The sequence below is a fragment of the Aethalodelphis obliquidens genome, unplaced genomic scaffold (assembly GCF_003676395.1).
Source record: "Aethalodelphis obliquidens isolate GAN/ISIS:26980383/991018 unplaced genomic scaffold, ASM367639v1 scaffold44, whole genome shotgun sequence".
Classification (NCBI taxonomy): Eukaryota; Metazoa; Chordata; class Mammalia; order Artiodactyla; family Delphinidae; genus Aethalodelphis; species Aethalodelphis obliquidens.
Window position 1 is genome coordinate 12,031,275 of NW_020837988.1, and position 16,175 is coordinate 12,047,449.

General features: G+C 60.0%; 1 protein-coding gene across 2 annotated transcripts; it reads right to left on the reverse strand.

The window, feature by feature from the left end:
* Positions 1-1,070: 1,070 nt before the first annotated feature.
* NOTUM (notum, palmitoleoyl-protein carboxylesterase) lies at positions 1,071-8,408 on the reverse strand. Of its 2 annotated transcripts, XM_027081054.1 has the most exons (11): positions 7,600-8,405; positions 6,420-6,472; positions 6,242-6,337; positions 5,654-5,714; positions 5,347-5,405; positions 4,849-4,951; positions 3,997-4,188; positions 3,782-3,882; positions 3,095-3,242; positions 2,032-2,079; positions 1,071-1,801 (listed from the first exon to the last, which is right to left on the reverse strand). In XM_027081054.1, exons 1-11 carry the CDS (start codon positions 7,929-7,931, stop codon positions 1,495-1,497), a joined length of 1,500 nt encoding a protein of 499 aa, XP_026936855.1. In that variant the 5' UTR covers positions 7,932-8,405; the 3' UTR covers positions 1,071-1,494. The 2 variants fall into 2 exon arrangements, with proteins under 2 accessions (XP_026936855.1, XP_026936854.1); XM_027081053.1 differs by having other exon boundaries at positions 3,782-4,188; positions 7,600-8,408.
* Positions 8,409-16,175: the final 7,767 nt, after the last annotated feature.

The following is a 16,175-nucleotide window of genomic DNA, read 5'->3' on the forward strand; positions in this document are numbered from 1 at the left end:
CCTTCAACCCTTCACATAGCCTCTTTGGGCCTCAGTTTCTTTATCTGTAAATTGGGGTTTTATAATAAGACCTACTTGCCCAGTGCCTGGAGGAATCAGGGTGCTATGTGCGTGGGACACTTAATGCAGGGAGTGCTGAGGAAGCCACGTCTGTTGGAGGGTCATGACCTGGCCACCTGGGGGGGCTTATCAGTGTGTCACTGAAACCACAGGTGCTTGCTTACTGTCTTTGACCCACATGCCACTTCTGGGTGCATCCCACAGAGACGACGGCCGCGTGCAGTGATGCTCACACAGGCTAGCCACGCTGCACCCTTCATACCTGAAAAGGGTATGAAGCACAGAGCTCACTGCTCACTGGTCATGTCCCGCCAGCATGGAGCTCTCCGCGGCCCCAAGATGCAACGGGAAGTAGAAACCAGGCGGCAAGTGTATGGCATGCAGTCACATGTGGAAGGAAAAGTAGTGTGTGTGTGTGTGTGTGTGTGTGTGTGTGTGTGTGTACGTGTTTATGGGAGGCCAGGTCCTCTGGGACTAGCCACAGATGCAGAGCCAGGGGCTGGCCAGAGGGAGAATTTTCACCCTCCAAAGCTTTGCTTCTTTCAAATTCTGGACCATGTGCATGTGTGACGTAGTGAAAATAAACACAATACAAACTTCTAAGAAAGTGTTAGCTGGGTAGGGAGTGTTTTGTGATAAAGTTTTGAAAGTGGAGGTTGCTGGTAGAGATAAACATTGTGGATGTACAAACGCTGAGTCATGCACTTAGAAATGGCGGGGTTGCGGCGTGAAGGTCACCCCAAGAACAAAATAAAGAGGAAAGGGAGCATAAAACCTTGCTGGGGGCTTGCCCGAAACAAGCCCATCACTACTGTTTGCTGAAACGATGAACAGAAGGAGCAGGGATTGAAGGGCAAGAGGCCCCGTGGTCGCCCCCAGTCTCTCTGCTGCCCTGGACCAGGGGGGTGGGGTGGGGGTGGGGGGTGGGGGGGGGGGGGGGGGAGGGGTGTGAAGTGGGCAAAGTGCCCCCTCAAATAAACACATCTACAGGGTGAGGCTCTTTTGTTATCTTTTTTCTTCATTATTTAAAAAAAATATGTTACAAAACAATATCATTCACTATATATTTCTTGCTTATTTTTCTTTCTTAAAAAATTAAAGTAATAAAAAAAGTCACTTTATAAAATAATACAAAAGGGCAGGCGAGGCTGGGGGCTGGGCTGGGGCAGGGCCTTCTGGGCTGGGGGCTGAGGAATCCAGTGCTTCTGACTCCCCACTGTGGGCTGGAGGCGGGAGTCAGGAGGGAGGGATGGGAGGGGGCCCAGGGCCACAGCTGGGCTGACGGTGGGTCCATCTCAGGCTGGGCCTCCCAGAGGCAGTGGGAAAGAGGCAGTGAAGGCTGCCAGGGGAGGGCATCCAGACCCAGGATGGGGATGGCCGGGGCCCTGCGGCCCTAGGAGGACAGGAGGGCCTGGAGGGCAGGTGGGCGGGGCCCTAGCTCCCGCTGCTTAGCATCCCCAGCAGTTTACTGGGCTCCAGGCCCTGCTGCTGTGCCACTGTCTGCACGTCGAAGCCCATGTGCATCAGGAACTGGGCCACGTTCATCTCCTGCCCCGTGAACTGGTCCCGGATGGTGGGGCAAGATGGGTTGCAGTGGGGCCAGGGGCAGCTGTCCACCAGGTGGATGGGGCAGCCCTTCAGGGGAGCTTTGCTGGCCTTGTGGCTGTCGTGGAGGCTTCTGTCCCAGCAGTGCAGTGCCCGGGGCAGCGAGGTCCCCTTTACCTGGACGTCTGTCCAGTGGCTGCAGACAGAAACCCAGGTGGGGGTCACTCAGGTGCGGCCAAAGCAGAGGACGGCATTGCTGCCAGTGAATTCTTGCCACACAGTGGGTTGTCTAAGTGATTTTGAAAGCCCCCAAAAGAAGCCAGAGCCGGGGAGGCCGGTGGGCAGGCCTGCTGGGGATGGGGGCACTGCAGATGCTTGGAGTGAGAGCCATAGACGCGAGCTGTCCTGGGGCTTGGCGACACTGACCTTCGGATGATGATCTCGTGGGAGAGGCAGGCAGGGGCAAAGCTGGCCCTGTTGGGGAGAAGACAACCTGTGAGCAACCATGTCCCCGCCTCAGCCCTTCCCCACCCCCAAAGCCCACAGGTCACAGCAGCTCCAGCCCCCTCTACTGGGATGCTGTCCCCTGCCTGCGTCCTACTTCCCTCCTGCCTCTGTGCCAGCCAGCGGCTCCCCAAGGCCTTGTCCCCCCCAGCACACATGCTCCCTACTAACCCCTGTCCCTTCCGGCCTCCAAATCCTGCTCGGAGTGGGGGCTCTCCCGGACAGGTGAATATTTTGTTTTTCTTAATAAGTTAGCTTTTAATCGAAGTTTTAGGTTCACATCAAAATTGAATGGAAGGCATAGAGAGCTCCCATTTATCCCCTGCTCTTATACACGCACAGCCTCCCCCGTCATCAACAACCCCCACCAGCTGGTACATTTGTTACAATCAATGAACCTACACTGACACATCATTACCACCTAGAGTCTGTACATCAGGGTTCACTCTTACAACATTACCACCCAGAGTCTGTACATCAGGGTTCACATCAGGGTTCACTCTTACATCAGGGTTCACTCTTGGTGTTGTACGTTCTATGAGTTTGGACAAATGTATAATGCCACGTATCCACCATTGTGGTACCATACAGAGTAGCTCCTCAGGCCTAAAATTCCTGTTCTCCACCTATTCATACCTCTCTCCCCCAACCCCTGGCAGCCACTGATCTTTTTACTGTGTCCGTAGTTTTGCCTTTTCCAGGATGACATAGAGTTGGAATCACACAGCATGTAGCCTTTTTAGATTGGCTTCTTTCACTTGGTAACACGCTTTTAAGGTTCCTCCTGTCTTTTGCCGCTTGATCGCTCACTTCTTTCTAGCGCTGGGTAAGATCCCCTTGTCTACGTGGACCACAGTTTGTCACGTACTCAAGGACCCCTTGGCTGCTTCCTGTTTTCCATCTTTGAGGCCTCTCTCTCTTTTTAAGTCAAGTGGTTTACTGTATATTTGGGGTGGGGGCTGAGTGGGGTCCCCAACACACTCACGGCACGTCCTTGAGTGTGTTCCGCAGCTCACGGCCCAGGTTTTGGATGTACAGCCACTGGCCCTCCTGCACCGGCTGCCCCGTGAGGTGCACATTGTCCACAGTCAGCTGGGCCTCGTCAAACAGCCACTGTACCACGAACACCGGGCCTGGGGGGACGGCTCAGATGGGCCTCGCCTCGGTGCTCTGCCCCCCACCCCAGGCTCAGGGGCCCGAGGCTGCAGTCAGCTCCACAGCAGGCTCACAGGCCAACCGGGCTCTCTGTGCAGGGTGCTGGCCGCCAGCATCCCCAGCACCCTTCCTTGAAGAGATGCCTTGTTCCCTCCCTGCACCTTGGCCTGGCTCCCAGGGACTCTACTTTGACCAAAACATGGTGATGATGTCCCTTCAAGTGTGGGGCTGGGGGGACAGCCAAGGCCCCACACGGGCGCAGCACTGGGATCCAGCTCCAAAGCGCATTCCTCACCGTGGATGTGGAAACATGACTAACCATCCTGGTTTGCCTCGAACCAAGTGGACTGCCAGTGCTAAGACCAGGAAAGTCCCAGCCAAGCCCAGATGACTTTGTCACCCATCCTAGGTGGGACAGTGGTCTCTGGGCCTAGCCTCTGAGGGCTGGACTCCAGGCTGGGTTTCCAGCAGGCGCAGATAGTCTAAACACCCCCCGCCGCCCCATATGCCCACTCACAGCGCAGGGTTGGGTAGACTTTGTAGCCAAAGAAGCAGTTCCACTCCTCGCCCTCCTTGAACTGGCGCCTACAGCGCTCCGGGACCACCCCATTCCAGTACCTAGGCCACATGCTGCAGGTTAGGCTGCCCCTGGCCTCCCATGAGCTTCTCCACCCACAGATGCCACCACACCCCAGGCCCTCTGCACAGGATGGGCCCTCCCTCCCAGAGCACCTGATGCCCCGGCGGATGGCCTCCGTGGGCGCGCAGGTGATGGTGTCAATGCAGTCTGTGCGGCGGTACTGCTTGTTGTCCAGGAACCAGCCAGAGTCAGCCAGGCCCCGCACCTGGATGGCTGGATAGCCCAGCTCCTCCAGCTGCTCGGCCACGCGGTCCACGTTCAGCAGCACTCCTGTGCCCCCCGCGCTGCAGGGAAGGTGGGATGTCAGGCCAGGCAGATGAGGACACTCACCCACCAGGGCCTGCCCATCCCCAAGCCCATCCCCGAGTGGGCAGGGATCTGAGAGCATTCTGAGCTGCCAACACGTTCTGTGTTCATGTGTAAGTCCCCTGGGCCCTTCGAGGTCTTGGAGGCAGAGAAGGGCTGGCAGAGCTCCCGGCACTGACCCAGCGCTAAGTGTCAGGTCATCCCACTTCCTCCCACCCCTCCTTCCCTTCCTCTCTCTCACTCTCTGATTCAGTTTCCTTATCTGAAAATTAAGATGAACTAGGTGCCCCAGGCCTCTGCATCCATTCCTTGGATGTCCCCTGGGTCCCCTACATGCCTGCTGGGATACGGTGACCAGCAGGTGTGATCCTGCCTACAGGGACCCCAGCCCTGGTGGTACATGGGTTCACAGCTAACCCCTAACCAACTGCCTAGGTCACTGCAGTCCAAGGCTTCCCTCACACCCAACAACCATGGACCCAGAAGCATCCTCTGGACAGCTTCCAGCTACATGGCACCTGGGAGCCGAACTCTGAGATGCCCCGTGATGCTGAGCCTCCCGGTCATGCATTTGCCCTGGCTCAGCCCCATCTTCTCCCTTCCATCCACACTCCCACCCCAGCCCCTGCCCAGCCCACCTGCTCCCTGCCAGCAGCAGCACCTTGGCCCCGCTCAACCCTTTGCCCAGGAGCTCTCGCACAACCTCCCGGATGATGAGGGCGCCCATGAAGGCGTACTCGTCTGCACAGAGAAGGAGGGTGGATTCAAGTGGGGGCCTGGACACAGAGCAAGGCCTCCCACCCCCAGGTTGGCAGAAGGAGGGGTATAGCTGGGGGTCTGGAGGGTCTTAGAGGGGATGGGAACAGGGTCTGGGTAGACTAGAGAGAGGCGGGTTAGGTGCACAAGGCTGTGCTGGGGGCTCTCCCGCAGGGAACAACCAGGAGTGAGGACGCCTCAGGGTCAGGCCAGCCATGGACAAGCCAGGCAATGGGTGCTGAGGGCAGGCACCCTGGGACACACTATCAAAGGGTTAGAGGGAGTTACAAGGCTGAAAGTCTGTATTTCCCCAGGAGCTCCGTCCTCCCTGCCCTGCCTCTGTCAGGGGTGGGGGGGCTGGGGGAAGGCAGGGGACTCACTCTTTTCAGACTTGGATGAAGCCCCACTCCAGACATCGCTGGAGCAGTAGGGGATGAAGCTGTGACACAGGGATGGTGTGAGCCCGCCATGCTTCTCTGTTGCCCGAGGACCCCAGGAAGGACCACCCTCCTCAGGAAGGACTCCTGAGGACAGGAACCCCCTAGGAAGACCTCTCCCAGGACCAGACCCCCTCAAGGATGGGATCCCCAAGGATGGACTCCCCCCTAAGAACCTCTTAGGAAGGATCCTCCAGGAAGGACCCCCAAGGACAGGACCCCCAAGGAAAGACCTTCGGCTCCCTCTTACACCATGTTGGCGTTCCACCAGTGGGGGTTCTCCTCTGGCTGGGAGGACAGGATCCCCGTGCCTGTGGCAGGGGAGGACAGAGGCAGTGGGTCTTTCTGGTGGGAGGGGGCATGCAGGGGTGAGGACTATAGGAAGGTGTGGGGCTGTGGGGGCATCCTACTTGGCCACAGCAAGGAGGTGGGTGGTGACACCCACCTGAACCAAGGTGGCTGAGGAAGTGGGGAATGAATGGATGGGTTTAGTTACTCCACGGAGTCCCCATGGCCAGGATGACCAGCGAGGCTGTGACATCTGGACATGGCCCTCAACCTCCCCCCTTCCACCAGATATTTTGAGCTAGGGACCAGCTGTGTACTGCACAGCCAGGGTGAGCCCTGGGAAGTTACCTGTGGAAGAAGAATGAAAGGTGAGAATGAATGATCCCTAACTTTGGGGGGGGATGGATGGGGTGGGGCCTCTCTGGGCCTCTAGGGAGTGAAAGAGGAGGAGCTTCTTCCAGGACTTCCAATTATGAGCCCCTTCCCCCGCCACCCCCCGCCCCCCCCCCCCGCCTCGTGGGGGCTCCTGGTCAGTCCCTGGCACGCTGACCTGTTCGAGTGAGCGGCCAGTCCTTGGAGCTCATGAGGCGCCGCATGGTGTCATATCGGGAGTCGCAGTTCTCCCGGTTGAAGCAGTACCAGCCTCCTGCGGGCACAGCCACCACCTCAGGGTCCAGTGCCGAGTGGATCCCCACCCCCACCCCGCCACCTCCGCACCTAGGACGCACCTTCCAGAAACAGTAGCCATCGCCGGCTGCCCTTGGATTCCTTCAGGTAGTAGCTGCAAGGGAAGTGGGCGGAGCGGGCGGTCAGCTGGGGCTGCAGGGCCCAGCTCCAGGAAGGAAGGGGTCATTCCACCTGTCGCCGGGCGCGCGCGGACCGCACGGGGGCGCCAGCGGCCAGGCCCCCGCAGAGCGCGCCCGGCCCGGCCAGCCAGTCCCGGGAGGTGGCGCTCGCGGGGCGGGGAAGGGCGGCGAGGGGTTGTGTGGTCCGTGGAAAATCCCCACTGCCCGCCCCGCGACAGACCCGCTGTAACCTCGGCGCTGGCGGCCGGGCGGGGGTGGGGGTGGGGGTCCTCGCTGGGGCTCGGGATCCTCCTGGGACGCGCAGTGGCGCTTGGAGAGTGAAAAGCACTCTCGCTGGAGGAGTGTGCGTGGGGCAGGGGCACTGGGGTAGGACAGGCGCGCGTGGAGGGGCGAGGGCGCCACCGAGGCAGGGTCGCAGCCTTCCTTCCGAGGCCCGACCTAACGTCCAGTTCCTCGGGCTGTGGAGTCGCTGAGGGCATGGGCGCCCCCAACCCCTCCCCAACCCTCAGCCTCGCATTCTTTTTTATCTGCTTCCGTTTGGAGAGGGGTGAATGCTGCACCCCAGGTCCTTCTGTCCCACCTGCGCCCCCTGCCTGTCCCTCTGGCTGGCTGGGCTCCCTGGCAGTCCCAGCAGCAGCAGGGAGCAGACGGGGCGAGTAGAGCTGGTGTGGGGGTGGGGGTACGGCAGGACTCTCCCCGCCCCCCTGTGTCACCTCCTCCTGCTGGAGCCAGGGCCACTCGCGGACTGCCATCTCCCCGCCCAGGGAACGAAGGACGCGAGCACAGGGGCTGGGCACCGGTGGCCGAGGGGTCAGTGCCCGGGCTGGCCCGCGACCAGCGCTGCCAGCGCTGCCCCACCCCCGCGCGGCAAGCCTCCGAGCAGGGCCCTTCCCGGGGCCAGCGCCTCCGAGACCCGACGGGAGCCCTTTCCCCTGTGGGCGAGCACCGCTGCGGCCAGCAGGGAGGGTCCAGTGCAGAGACTCCGTGCGTCTGAGCGGGGACAGGGAGGCGGGTGTGCGAACCCGCCGGCGACGAGGCGGCCCGCGGCCCCGAGGCCAGCGGCGGGGGCGCGCCGGTCGCGGCGGGCGGGTGCGGGCCTTACCCGGCCGAGCTGCCGTCGTTGCAAGTCACCGACGTGTTGAGCAGGAGGTGCAGGCGCAGGTCCTCGTTGAGATGCTGTGCCGAGCAGGGGTACAGGGACTGTGCCAGGCTCTTGACCTGTGCCATGAAGCTGTCCATGTTGCCTTCCACGGCCGTGAAGTCCAGCGGGAAGCTCTCCACCGGCTGCCCAGCCGCCGTCGCCGCCTCGGCCCGCGGCGGGGGCGGCGGCGGGGGTGGCTGCTGGCCGCGGCGCCGCCAGGTCTTCCTGCCCTCGCCGCCCCCGGCCCAGTGCAGCAGGCCCAGCAGCAGCAGCACGCGCACCCCTCGGCCCATGGCCGCGCTGCTCGGGCCCGCGGCCACCTGCGGAGAGCGGGCGGCCTTGAGGCGGCGCGGTGGCGAGGGCGCCGGGCCGGGGGCGCCCGGGCCGCGGGGCGCCAGCCGCGCCTGCTCGTTCGCCCCGCTCCCTGCGTTGGGCCCGGCAGAGGAGGCGAGGGCGGCTCGGCGTCGAGGCTCTCGGGCCGGGCGCCGTCGGCCTGGGCAGCTGGGGCTCCGCGCGCGTCCGGCCGAGGGCAGCGCAGGGTCTGGGTGCGCTGGCTCCGGCCCGCGCCAATGAGCGGCGGGGGCCGAGCCTGGGCGTAGTTTGCGGGGGCCGCGGCGGCCCGGGTGCCCGCGCGTTAGAAGTGCCGCCACCGCCGCCGCCCGGGCTCGGCGTAGGGGGAGGGGGCCGCGCTCGCTCTTTTCTTGGCGGAGGCATCGCCTTTTCTTCCCAAACCGCAAGCCTGACGGAGGGGCCTGGACTATCCCGCCGCGGCCGCCGGAGGCGCTCCCGGCCCGGCTCCGTGGGGGGCAGCGCGGCCCGGCGGCCCCGGCGGCTCATTCATCGCGGCCAGCCCGGCGCCGCCGCCCCCGCCCCCGGGCGACTGGAAGGGGCGGCGGGGGGGGGGGGGGCGGTGGGGAAGGAGCGGGGCTTTTCCGCGCGGGGGGAGCTCCGTCCGCCACGGGGCGGGTCGGCCCGACGGGCTGGGGGCACAGGGGGAGCGCTCACCTGAGCCGCCGGGGTCCCCTCGCCCCCGCCGCCCAGGCCCACAGCAACCCACGGGCGATCAGAACCCCGCTCCGCAACCCCCACCCCGAACCGGCCCGGAGCCCTGCGCTCACCGCGGGCGGCGAGGGCGGCCCCGCGGCCCCGGCTCCTCGGCGTCGCTCGCCCAGCGCCAGCCTGCTGGTACGCCCGGCTCGGCTGCCTCCCCTCTGGCGCTGGCGCGGAGCCTCCCGGGACTTTTATCCAGCGGGGCCCCCGGGATCAAAGCGACGGCGGACACAGGGCTCCGCGCCGAGGGGCCGGCAGCAGAGGCGCCGGGGCCTCCCGGAGGAGCGGACAGGTGTGGTGCGAGGCCCCGGCGCCCTCGGCGACCTGCGGGAGGGACTGGGCGCCGCGGCACGGCGCCACGGGGGAGTCACCCTGTCCCGCGCCTGGGTGGACAGACTCTGGGCGGCCCTCGGAGGGCAGTGGGGGCAGAGGGGGCGCTGCCACTTATCGAGGTCGGTGGGCCTCGGGGCGGAGTCCTGGATCCTCCCCGCGTGCGCCCTCGCTTTGCACCCCATGCCAAGGACCCCCAAGAACCTCTCCCGCAGCCCCAGCCGCCCCTGGGGTGGTCGCGGATGGAAGAGCTGCCGCCTTGGTTTCTGTTCAGTGACCTCCAAGCACCGTAGTGCATCTGCCCCATCACCTCACCTTCCCAGTGCACCTCACTGGGGACAGAAGGAGATTCCTCCTCAGAAATCAAAATGGGATGAGGGGGCAGCTGTTTACTTAGGAGGCTTCCTCCTGGCTAGGTGGGCAGACAAAAGAAAAAAAAGGGCATTTATTTGCCCTCCACACACACCCACAAAGTGCCATAGACAGCTTTGGTAGACCTCTCATTCCCCTCCCAGCCACAGCTCCGTGGATGTCATTACACCATTGTAAAGACAGGAAACAGACCTTGCCTTTTGGGTCTAGAGCTGGGGTAGAGCTTCCTGAGCTCCCTCCTAATTCGGGGCAGTGGGGAAGCTGTGTCCGCTGGCAGGCACCTGCAGCCCCTCTGGGGCAGGAGAATAGAGGTTGCCAGAGGCTCTGGCAGCACCGGGGATCCTGCCCCTGCCTTTGCCTCCTGAGCTGTCCTCACCAGTCCCTGGGCTGAGTAATGGGCTGAGGGTTAAAAAGTTACAACACCCACCCCGTGCACAGACACAGCAGGCTGCTCTGGCCAGGCTCTCAGAAGACAAAGTGGGAGACCAGACAGGGTCCTTGAGAGCTGCTGTGTGAGGTTTAAGCGGTAAATGAAACCTCAAAGCCTAACATCAGGCTGAGGTGCCCCAGAGGTCGGCCTTGGCTGGGGTCACTCAGTGAAGGAGAGAGCAGCTGTGACAAAAAGAGGTCCTCCCCACAAGCTTCTGTGGTGCAGCTGGGCATCCATTTTCCTGATGAGGGGAACTGAGACTCAGACATGCCAGCAGAAGAGCTGAGAGTGAGCTGTGCATCTGGAAATCCACACTTGCCACCCTCCTGTCTTCAGGTCAATATATAGGCCCTGCGTGGGACTGGCCAGAGGCAGGCATTTCAAACACAGGTCCCCCACGCGAAGGTGTTCCTAGGCATGGGGGAGAACGTGCCCCAGGAACACTCTACGTCTAGGAGCTTGTTATTCCAAGTCCCAGGCAGGGAAATGCTGCTTCCAGCCGGATGGCAAGACTGCGTAGGGTTGTACTTCACACGGACCTGGCTCTGAGCCATTTCCTGGCAGGAGCTCCTGGGCAAGGCCCGTGACCTCTCTGTGTGCCTCTGTTTCCTCTTCTTTAAAGCGGGGCAATGACCGTACCTCCATCAGAGGGCTGTTGTGGGATTACGGGAGCCCATGCATGAAAGTGCTCGGTGCTGTGGGAATGGCAGTTACAATTGCCAATGAAATGCCCGTGCGAGGCGGGAGCATGCACGTTGGACTCGCTAGTGTTGCTGTAATAAGACTTAGCCTGCACTTTGACCGAAATGAATCCGTTTGATTTATTCAACACTACTAGCAGAAGTGAAGAGTCTTCCCCAGAACTTCCCTGTCCTTCTGTGTCTCTGCCTTCCCCACACCCTCTCCTTTAAGCTTTAGACCCCCAACTCAGACTCTTGGTGGTGACAGCCCCTGAGAGAGCCTTCCTTGGCTGTTCATACTTCATCCTTCTCTCGACTCAGACAGACTAGCTCTGTACTTGGGCTCCCTCCCCTCAAGGGCCAGCTTTACCTTCTGCACCTCAGACTCCCCCAACTCAGAGTTTTCAGCTCCCAAAATATGGGAGGGGGTTTCTAGGACAGCAGGTTCTGGGAGCCACTCAGCTCAGCTCCGGGCCTCTGCTTCCAGGCTGCCTGCACTCAGCCCAGAGGCCACTGTGGCCTTGACACATGGGAGGAAGGGGAACCTGGTGGAACAGCAGCAGTTCAGATAACACCTCACATCCACTAGGATGGCTGTGATCAAAACCATGGAAAACAGGGAATTCCCTGGTGGTCCAGTGGTTAGGACTCAGCGCTTTCACTGCCGAGGGCCTGGGTTCAATCCCTGGTCAGGGAACTAAGATCCTGCAAGCCATGTGGTGTGGCCAAAAACAAAAACAAATGGAAAACAGCATGCATTGGTGAGGATGTGGAGAAACTGGAGCCCGTGCATTGCTGGCGGGAGCATAAAATGGTACAGCCACTATGGAAACAGTTTGGTGGCTGCTCAATAAATTACATGTATAATTATCACATGACTCAGCAATTCCACTCCTAGGTATAATCCCAAAAGAGATGAAAGCAGGTGTTCAAACAAAAACTTGACCATCAATGTTCACAGCAGCAGTACTCACGATAGCCAAAAGGGGGAAACAACCCAAACGTCCATAATGAATAAAATGGATAAATAAAATGTGGTCCATTCATACAATGGACTATTATTCAGCCATAAAAAGGAACAAAGTACTGACACATGCTATGACACAGACGAACCTTAAAAACATTAAGGTAAGTGAAATAAGCCAGAAACAAAAGGCCACATATCTTATGATTCCATTTACATGAAATATGCAGAATAGGCAAATCTATAGAGATAGAAAAGCAGACTTTTGGTTGCCAGGGGACAGGGAGGAACAGGGAGTGACTGCTAGTGGGTACAGTGTTTCTTTTTGGGGTGACGAAAATGTTCTAAAATTGATCATGTTGATGGTTGCATAACATGGTGAATGTACTAAATGCCATGGAATTGTACACCTTGAAGTGGTTTTATATTATAAATTTTACCTAAAAAACCCCAAACACCAATGGGTCTAACCAATGATGGTCAGCAGGCTGGGCCTGAGGCACCAGGTGACTGGCAGGGATGCGGGGCAGGTGAATGAACGTGGTGGGCTGGTCCTACCCTGGAGATCCTGCTGGGACATGGCATGTACATGCCCCCATTCACTCATTAGACAAATGTCTGTGGGGCCCACACACTAAGAGATGTAGCTGCGGGACTGAGAGCCTATCTCTGCATTCAGGGCCTGGCTCTGCTGCTGCTGGGCCTGCAGCTGGCTCTCTGAACCTCAGGCTTGTTATGTGTAAGGTGGAAACGAGAATAGTACCTGCTTTCCAGGGTCATGAGAGCATGAAATGAGGCAGGACTTGTTTGATAGTTATTGCTCCCTGGTGGATGCTGGCCATCCTTCAGACACCAAGGTAGACTGAGGTCCTGGGCACAGGGGGCTCATGGAATGTCTGGAGGGCCAACACTCAAGCTTGAGGAGGAGAAGCAGGAACAATGTCCCAAATTGCCTTGTTGCAGTGGTCCCATGGGCCATGGACACCACATATGCTGGACATGGGACCCACCCTTCTGCTTACCAGCCCCCCCCATTGCCATGTCCAGGGTGGGTTCTGTATCATTCCTGCCTCTTGGCTTCCTGGCTCCCATTCAGGTGGGCTGCAGGTGCTTCTGGTCAAGCTTAGATCTCATGCATGCCCAGGTGCAAGGAGGCCTGGGAAAATGAGAGCCCAGAGGGGGCCTCTGCCTATTTTGGAGCAGCATCCCCAGGTATAGGATGGGGGTTCAGGGGCTGGTCCCTTGGGGAGGAAGATATAAGGAAGGGATCACAGAGGGGGGCAATGAGACTTGTGGTCCACACATGGACATGTGCCCAATTCCTGGGAAGGGGGCATCAGAGATGGCACATTTCAGGAAGCAAGAGCTAGGGCCCAAGTTGAGGCAGGCTTGGGGCCCAGACTGGCAGGCAGGCCCTGGGGAGGAAGGTATGGTGGGGACAGTCAGTGGTGCAGGGGAGCCCACCTGGGACTGGGCCTTCAGGTCCTCAGGATGTCCAGGAGCTCCAGACCCAGTGCCCTTGCCTGGACTTGGGACGGCCCCGTATCACACAGCCAGCTCCTTCCTGGGGATCCCCGAGGGCCCTGAGCCCAGGGCTCCAAGAGCACAAGGCTGTTCTGTGCTGCAGCTGCTGCCTGCCGTCTGGGGCCCAGCTGTTGCCTGCGGGCCTCAGCCGCCCCGCCTCACACAACCACCTGGGCGGCTCTGCATCCCAGCTGCTGGCCTCTGAGGCCCAAGAGGGCAGGGAAGTGGGGCAGACCACTGCACTCCCCCCAGTGGCTTGCCCTGAATGGAGACCCCACTCCATAGCCAGGCAAGAGCCCACTGCGGGCTCTGAGCTGGGGGAGGGGCCTTAAGCTCAGGCCATGTAATTACAGAGCTTGAACCCTTTTGGTTTCCCCGAGCCCCCCCCCATCCATCAGCAGGAACCCCCCTTGCCTCACATCCTGGGGCCTTGATGAGAAAAGTCCATTGGAGCCATCTGGTGCAGGGGCAGGGGAAGGTGGGGCTGGGACCACCTGGTCAGTTACAGGCTTTAATAGACAGCTCCTAGGCATGATGCCAGAAGAAGTCCTCTCCTGGGAATTGGTGGCCATTTGCAGGCCTGGCCTGAGCAGCCTTGGGGTCACCTGCAGAAGAGACCCACACACACCTCACCCTAGGACTGGGAACATGTGGGAGTCAGAGTCCCCTTTACTTATGGGTGAGAGCGGGAGGAAGCTGAGTCCCAGATGCTCCTGCCACTCTGCTGCAAACCCCACCCTCCGGTGCCTGGTGAACAGAGGACAAGTAGCGTTTTCTGGTCCCAGGCTCGACCCCTGGGAGCCAGCTTCTGAGAGCCCCTGCCCCAGCCCACCCCCCTCACACAGCCACACCTGGCTTGTGGGCAGTCCTGGCTGAAGAACCCTCCTGGATGCCAACCCACAGCTGACCTCAGCTAACTGTGGCGTGTCAGGGTCCACCTGGGTCCACCTGGAACCAGCCATATTCCAAAGCTGGGGGGAGGAAGGTCATGGCGATGGGAGGGGCTTCCTACACATCTGTGCAGATGGGGCTTCTTGGGGTGTGGCCAGAGCGGCTCTGAAGTGCCAGCGCATGCTCCTCACTGTATAGGCGAGAGGGCGTTGGGGAAGTCAGGCTGCCCCAGGCCCACGGGGAGGGCGGGAGACAGCGCCTCCTTAGCTCTCCCAGCTGCTGGCTCTGCTGAGCCCTAATGAGCTCCAGCCGCCTGGTCCCCATCCATGCAGCCTGCTGGTCCTCAGTGCCTGCTGCAATAGCGGCTGCAGGCCAGGGAGGCCTGGCCGGCCTTGTGACCTTCGGCCCTCCCTCCCTCCCACCCTGTGATCCGCACGTGGCCTCTGGGGAGGCAGAAACAAACCCTCAGATCTGCCACTGGGAACCTTTCAGCGCCAGGGACTTCAAAGGGGGCAGCAGGGCAGCGGGGGTGGCGGATGCTTCTCTTAAAGGGCCACACCACTTTTTAATTCAAAGCAGAGCCTGGGAACAGCTGTCTAGCCACTGCCTGGGAGGGAGGAAGATGAGGTGAGGAGGAGCAGGAAGGTGGCCTTCCCTGTCCTCTCCAGACCCCAGTGTGTTTGCTTACTTGTGAGAGGGCTGTGGGAACTATGCTGCACACTTTCCTTATACCGTCTTGCAGAAGCACCACCACCCTCCACCTAGGAGTCAGGATCCATTTCTCAGAGGAGAACGCTGAGGGCCCAGAAAGCTCCTGAGTCAAGGGCATTGATTATTCTGCCAGCGGCTAGGGTGGCAACGTAGAAACGCAGCTCATTTCGTGAAATCGATAGTGTGATCTCTCTTGCATGTGTGAGAATGAGCCAAGGTTCTTACCTGTCCAGGTGTCTGTCCTGCCTGGAGGCCACCGACTGAGACCAGATGTAGGGCAGCTCCATGCACGGGGGAAGGGTCCCTGACGATCTCACACTCACTCACCAGAGCCCTGGCCCAGGCTTGTCTGCTGGGGGTGAGGGGGCAGATGATGGAAAACAGCTGCCCAAGGGGCTCCACAATGTGATGTCAGGAGGGGAGAGAAAACGAGAAAACCAGGCAGAGGGTGGCAGGTGGGATGCGGTCACGGAAGTCCCCCAGCAGGTGACATGTGGGCATAGCCCTCATGACGTGAGGGAGCTGAGGAAAGGCTTGGGGGACAGGCTGAAGGAGGCTGTGTGGTGGAGAGCAGTGAGAGTGAGCAGCACGCAGCCACCAGGAAGTTACATTTTTTTCTTTGGTGGTGGAAAGCCACTGCCTTATTGATAATACAGATAAACTCCCAAAGGATCTATGCTGGAAAGTAGATTTTTAAGGGACTTCCCTGGTGGCACAGTGGTTAAGAATCCACCTGCCAATGCAGGGGACACAGGTTCGAGCCCTGGTCCGGGAAGATCCCACATGCCACGGAGCAACTAAGCCCGTGTGTCACAACTACTGAAGCCGGCGCACCTAGAGCCCGTGCTCTTCAGCAAGAGAAGCCACCGCAGTGAGAAGCCTGCGCACCACAACGAAGAGTAGCCCCCGCTCGCCGCAACTAGAGAAAGCCCGCGCACAGCAACGAAGACCCAACACAGCCAAAAATAAATAAATAAAATAAATTTATTTAAGAAATATATTTTAAGCTGATTAAATTTAAACTGCAATTTTACCACAATTATATATATCTTTACATACATATTTTTAAATGCATTCGGCTGGACCGTAAGCACAGCATGGGGCAGGGCTGTGCCTCCGTGGGCCCAGCTCAGAAGAGCCTCAGAAGCCACTTGCTCTGAGAATGAGCCATAACTTTCCCAAAGAGACAGGTTCGAGGCGCTTCGGTTCCCAGGTCAGCCCAGCCCAGCCATGGGCTTTTTAACTTTAACCTATGACCTGAAGTCCTAATAGAACCACAGTTTGGGACATTGTTTCTTTGGAAAATACAGCCTTGGTCCCACCAGGGACACCCCACCCCAGCATTCAGGTGGGACCCAGGCCAACCTTGAAAGGATTCTGTGCAGCCTGGGGTGAGGACCCCAGCCTCACCTTCTGACTGGGCTCAGGGCTTCCCACAGCTACTGGGGGGAACTGCTGCCTGTGATGGTCTGTCTGCCTCACCTGCACTGACCTCCACCTCCCTGGGTCGAGTTTTACAGATGAAGCATGGAGGCCCGGGCAGCCAGGAGGTGTCAAAGCTCTGCTTGGCGCAGGTAGGGGAGCT

Bases quoted from the DNA above. Each gene is read 5' to 3' on its own strand.
- NOTUM (XM_027081053.1), bottom strand. From the start codon at position 7,931: ATGGGCCGAGGGGTGCGCGTGCTGCTGCTGCTGGGCCTGCTGCACTGG. The intron at 6,473-7,599 runs GTAAGGCCCGCA...CTTCCCTTGCAG, and splicing joins AACGACGGCAGCTCGGCCGG to CTACTACCTGAAGGAATCCA. The intron at 1,802-2,031 runs GTCAGTGTCGCC...TTCTGTCTGCAG, and splicing joins CACGAGATCATCATCCGAAG to CCACTGGACAGACGTCCAGG.